Source organism: Rhinopithecus bieti, unplaced genomic scaffold (genome assembly GCF_001698545.2).
Source record: "Rhinopithecus bieti isolate Rb0 unplaced genomic scaffold, ASM169854v2 scaffold_947, whole genome shotgun sequence".
In the NCBI taxonomy this organism is placed as follows: Eukaryota; Metazoa; Chordata; class Mammalia; order Primates; family Cercopithecidae; genus Rhinopithecus; species Rhinopithecus bieti.
In genome coordinates, this window is record NW_016803664.1 from 1,405,319 (window position 1) to 1,411,720 (window position 6,402).

Consider the following 6,402-nt stretch of genomic DNA (forward strand, 5'->3'; position numbering starts at 1 on the left):
CTCAAATATATCTTTCCTGACACTCCCTAAGTTATAAGTCCTGATAAAAGCAACTAAGTTATAAATCCTGATAAAAACACTCATAGCCTGTGACATGTATCCTTAACAAAATGTATCTCAGTAGAAATAAATTAACAATTATTTGTGTAATTATTTAATATCTGCCCCTTGTCAAACTAGGAGGTCCTTAATAGGCAGACACCATAGCTGCCTTGCTCATGGCTGTATTCCTACTAGTGAGCACCCAGATATGATACATGCTCAATAAATATTTGTTAAATAAATGAATAAATCCTAGACTTGAAAGGTCAGGTTAAGTAAGAAATAAAATGATTTAGCAGTATTTACCATGTAGCAATAAATCTGATCCTTATGTCTTTTGGCCTTAGATTTCTGAGGAGTATGGATGACTCTGGGCCCATATCTGACATACATCTAGCTAAAATGTTGAAGTTATACAAATGAGCTGTTGCTATAACCAAGATAGGGAGAGCGAGGGCTTTACAGGTATTCTTACACAGGCAAACAAATCATTATTTTATACTACTCTGTGTAATTCACTGACTAAAGTGTTGAAGAAAATATGAAGATGTAATTTACGACTTTAATAAGCTACTTTCGTTTAGAAAAAAAATGACACATTTACATGGAAAGAAAACTGGTAACTAGGTATTAACCAATAAGGGCTAAAAAAAGATGATGTAGCCAATATCAGCTAGATGATGGTTAGACAATTGTACTCTGCCTTAGATGCACATTAAAATCACCTGAAAAGCACTCAAAATTAATGATGCGCAGATCCCACCTCCAGAGATTCTCATTTAATGGAGTTGGTGGTAGGTTCTGAGGACTGGCATTTTTAAAAAAGCTTCCCATACAGTTTTAGCATATAATTTGGGTTGAGAACCAGTGGTTTGAGGAGAGTAGAAGTAGCTTTACTAAAGAGTTAGTATTTGAAATGTTTCTTAAAGGATGGGTAAAATTTGGACAGGCAAAAAGGAATGAGAAGAGCTTTCTAAACAGGGCTTAAGGAGTGAGATATGGCAGGAAAGTGCAGAAATTAAAAGGTATAATGTATGTATGGGATGGAGGGTTATCAGTGAATAGACACCATTTTGGCTGAAGTAAAGTATTGGTGAATAGAACATATCTTGTATTTTGATCCCCATGCATGAAGTGCTACTGAACATTTTCAGTATATTATTGACGGCATCAGTACAGTATTCTACTGTACTACTGAAGAAATCTATACCTTCAATAGGTATAAGGTGACAAACTTCTGAACTAAGTGACAGCTCTAACAACAAAAAGAATGGCTATAAGAGATAAAAAGAGTAAACCAGTAAATGACAGAGCCATAAATGGCACTATAGGAAGAATTTAAAGCTACACATTATTAAAGAATTTAATGTTTGGTCACACCAAATTCATTAAACTTTAATAATAGCAAGCCATCATAAAGGCAAATCATCTAAATAAATAAGTTTATTCTAAATTCCTTGAGCACTGAAATATAAACTTCCATCATTAGATGTCATCCTAGTTCTGGCTGGGCGTGGTGGCTCACGCCTGTAATCCCAGCACTTTGGGAGGCCGAGGCAAGTTATCACCTGAGGTCGGGAGTTCGAGATCAGCCTGACCAATATGGAGAAACCCCGTCTCTACTGAAAACACAAAATTAGCCAGGCATGGTGGCACATACCTGTAATCCCAGCTTCTTAGGAGGCTGAGGCAGGAGAATTGCTTGAACCCAAGGTGGAGGTTGCAGTGAGCCAAAATCACGCCATTGTACTCCAGCCTGGGCAACAAGAGTGAAACTCCATCTCAAACAAGAAAAAAAAAAGAAAAAAAAAAAAAGCCTGGGCACGGTGGCTCACGCCTGTAATCCCAGCACTTTGGGAGGCCGAGGTGGGCGGGTCACCTGAGGTCGGGAGTTCGAGACTAGCCTGACCAACATGGAGAAACCCTGTCTCTACTAAAAATACACAAAAATTAGCGGGGTGTGGTGGTGCATATGCCTGTGATCCCAGCTACTGGGGAAGCTGAGGTAGGAGAATTGCTTGAATCTGGGAGGCAGAGGTTGCGGTGAGCCGAGGTCGCGCCATCACACTCCAGCCTAGGCGACAAGAGCAAAATTCCATCTCAAAAAAAAAAAGAAGTCATCCTAGTTCTATCTCTAGGGTTTATCTTTTTTTTTTATTCTTAGAAAGAAAATAATAAAATACTTCTTATTGCAAATATCTGTGAAAAAGAAGTGGAGAATTAAAAAACAAAAAGTGATTTGAGATAACACTTCAATTGTTAATCCATCCTATCCTTACGAAGTACTGTATTTAATAATTACCTTCATAATTTGATGGTTATGAAATATTATGCTAAAATCTTTTATTTATAAGCAGATCAAAAGACATCTCTAAATCAAGCTCTTTTGATTTAGAATCACAATTAAATAGCTATTTCTATATCATACCTTGTATTTGGTCATGGTGCTAAAATGATTATTCCGAAAGAACACACAAAGTTCTCCTTCCTGAACCGTTGAAGTTAGTTCACATAATCCATGGTATGTCAGTTGAGTGGCTGTGTTATTTAGAAACTGCTCAGCTACAAAGCCTATAGAACCAATGCATAATATTAGATAGAAGAATAATTTCAAAATTAAAGTTATTCTTTTTCTATTTAAAGTGTGTTCCAAGTATGGAAAAAGGCCAATCATTATAATACTTTCCCTACTACTTTATGATGACTCCAAATTGGACAGCTGTGATTTTAATTTCGCTATGAAATATGTGTATACAGACATTCCTAACCTAAAGAAATAGTTACGTGAAATTCTTCTTTATAAACAAATGCATTTACTTATACCTCACTTACTATTATAAAAGATTTCATACAGGTTGCAGTAAAAAAGCAGACACTATAAAACTACAACTCATCAAAGCAAATAAAAGACAGGTGTCAGGCAATTTTAAAATGGGTAGGAAAGAAAATGTCAGTCAGCAGCTACCTTCCCAGTAGCAAGGTGTTTTCACATTAAAAGTAGTCTTAATAAATTGAGTAGCTTAAGATTTTACAAAAATCCTAGATAATTCTTAAACTTCTCAATTCTCAATTGTAAACTTCTCAATTCTTGCTTTAAAACTACAAGTAGGCATAAGGCTGAAGAGAAAGCCATGGGATAAATGATGCCATTTGTAATGGTTTTTTATGCCATTTGTATTCTAATCTCCTCCAACATATGCTACTCATGTAGCTGTATCAAGTTTGGAAATAGATCTTATGGCTTTTGTTTTTGAAATACAATAAAATATGCAGAAGTGATCTGGGGTATAGTTTAAAACATATATATATACACACATACACGCACACAGCTGATCTTCATACACACAATTGATCCTCATTGCAAGTTCATATCTGCAAGTTCATCTGCCGGCTACAATTTATTTAGAACCCCCAAATCAACACTTGCAGCATTTTTATGCTTGTTTGTGGACATGTGAAGACCGGTGAAAATTCTGAGTGGCCCAATGTGCACATTCCCAACTGAGGTCAAACAAGGCAACATTCTGCCTTCCTGCTTCAGCTCTCTCACAACTGTAAACAAGTGTCCCTTTCATGGTCTATTTAGTGCCAAGTTTTTCACATTTTTATGCCTTCTGTTGGTGATTTTGCTGTTTCAAACAGCATCCAAGCATAATGCCAAAGTGCTGGCTAGTATTCAGTAGACAAAGGCTGTGATGTGCCTTACAGAAAAAATACATGTGCTATATAAGTTTCGTTCAGGCATGAGTTATACAGGTTGAGAGACTGAGTATCACTTATCTGAAATGCATGAGACTAAAAGTGTTTTGGGTTTAGATTCTTCTGGATTTTGCAACATTTGCATTATACTTATCAGCTGAGCATCCCTAATCTAAAAATGAGAAATCTCAACTGCTCCAATGAGCATTTCCTCTGAGCGTCATGTTGGTGTTTAGATTTTGGAGCATTTTGGATTTTGGATTTTCAGATTAGGCATATTCTATCTGTAGTGCTGTTGGCTGTGAGTTTAACGCTAGTGAATCAACAATATATATTAAATAAGGGGTGTTTAACAGAAACACACATAAAACAAGTTTATGTATTGATCACTTGATGAAAATGTTGTTACCAAAGGCTCCTTGGAAACTAACTCATATTATCCTAGGGACAGTGGTTCAGCATTCACTAATTCAGTGTTCACAGCAACTTTATAGAACATAGCTACCATAAATAATGAGAATCAACTGTATACATATTTTTTAAACTTGTATTTCTCTTCTTCTTTCCCTCCTTCCTTTTGGAGTAAGGAGAGATGTCTCAGAAGCAATGGGAGAGGAGGGAAGGGAATGCCCTAAAAAGTTTCATAAGTTATCTGAGAGATATAGATATAAGGACTAAAGATAAATCTGTGGTATGAAACTAACACTTCAACAATAAATTTAAAATACAACTTTAAATTTTAAATTCTGGTAGGGCCAGAAGCAGATAACATAGGTTTATTCCACTCCCTAGACATCCCTTAGTGTCAAACCATAGTACTTCAAGCTACAAAGTAGTTGTAAAAAGTTACCACACTATACTTATCACACTATTGCAAGGACTTTGTTATGACAGAAGAAGTACAAAAATTATAAAGGGGTCTATAGTCAAAAGAAATTCATTGAATACTTACAACTTTTGGGTTTATATATTTAGATATAAGAGGTTTCTCCACCTGATTACTGTTGTTACTTTGCCAAGTACTAAGTTACCATATACTAATGAATAGCATTTATGATATACACTAGTAAATAGCATTTACTATTATGTAGCATTTAAAAAGTAGGCATTATGCCTGTGCTGAAAAGTACCACTGCTGTCTATAATATCTGTATTACTAAATGTTCCCTTCAGAAAGATGTTTTTAAATGCCCCTTCCATACCTTACTCACACAGTATCTTCTCTACAGATCCCTCTCAAAAAGATACAGAAATTCAGTAGATATATAGCACATTACTTTCATGTTAGTGTGAAATTCAAAAATTCAACATTAGAAAGGTCTTTCTCTGCTACTTCTTTTTACAGAATAGGACATAGGCTCAGAAAGAGTAAGTGATTTGCCCAAGGACATAAAACTAGTTATGGCAAAGTGAAGACTGTAACCTAGGAGAATTATTATGGGTATTAAGTTTTAAAATTTATTGCAGATGAGTATTATAAATGCCACCTGAATTATATCTCTCCCAAAACCATAAAGCATAACTTATTAAGAACTAGAAAAAACAATGTTTCGTAATTCTCCTGTCATCTCTTAAACAATGGTTTCAGTGGAAAAGGCTAATCTAGTTTTAACTTTTTACAACTATTTAACAAATTTTGGAAAACAACTCTAAGTGTTACACAGCGGTTTCTCTATCTGTAAACTTATCAGAGCATCATTATAACGCTCAAAGAGGTGTTACTGATTCAAATAATCCATGGTTTATTTACAACATTCACATGAAATCTCAATTTTATTGTTAGATATTATTATTGATGATACTAAAGGTAAAAAAATTCATATAATGATAATAGAGTATTATTCATGAGAATAAATGTAAGCCCTATTTTCCTGAGAAGATTACTATATTTGAAAATATTTCTTATATTCAGAAATTCAAGGCTGGGTGTGGTGGCTCACGCCTGTAATCCCCGCACTTCGGGAGGCTGAGACGGGCAGATCATGAAGTCAGGAAATCGAGACCATCCTGGCTAACACAGTGAAACCCCTTCTCTACTAAAAATACAAAAAAATTAGCCGAGCGTGGTGGCAGGGGCCTGTAGTCCCAGCTACTCGGGAGGCTGAGGCAGGAGAATGGCATGAACCTGGGAGGTAGAGCTTGCAGTGAGCCGAGACTGTACCACTGCACTCCAGTCTGGGCGACAGAGACTGTCTCAAAAAAAAAAAAAAGAAAAGAAAAAAGAAATTCAATAATAAATTAGTTCATTAAACTGTTTTCCTCTATTACTGGACAGTTATTAGAGAACATGAAAGCAATGAATGCTTTAGAGATGGTGAAGTTAGAAAGACAGGTACTATCATTAGGTAAAAAGGAATAGAATGTAGAAATAGGAAGGAAGGAAATTTGATTTATTTAAAAATGTTGCCTAGATGTGGTCCTGTCTGAGATTTGTGTTCAAATTTAAGCTTAGTCAGAACTTAACTTGTCACTGTGACAGCTTTAAACAATCTAATTTTAAAGAATTTAATCTATATTTAAGTTTCAAAGATCAAATACATTATATTAATGTATTTTTTTCTCAAAAGGATGGGCAAAACAATTTATTTTAATGACAAATGCCCACGTTTTACTTGAAAAGATAAAAGCTCATATCATTTTTTTTTTTTTTTTTTTTTTTTT

The 6,402-nt window shown here is 35.1% G+C and overlaps 1 protein-coding gene across 2 annotated transcripts in view; it reads right to left on the reverse strand.

The window, feature by feature from the left end:
- Positions 1-6,402, reverse strand: part of MINDY2 (MINDY lysine 48 deubiquitinase 2) — an 80,715-nt gene that overhangs the window by 22,138 nt on the left and 52,175 nt on the right. For both annotated transcript variants that reach the window (XM_017896373.1, XM_017896366.1), the window contains exon 6: positions 2,471-2,613. In XM_017896373.1, the coding sequence (XP_017751862.1) occupies positions 2,471-2,613 (143 nt within the window). The remainder of the gene's footprint in view (positions 1-2,470; positions 2,614-6,402) is intronic.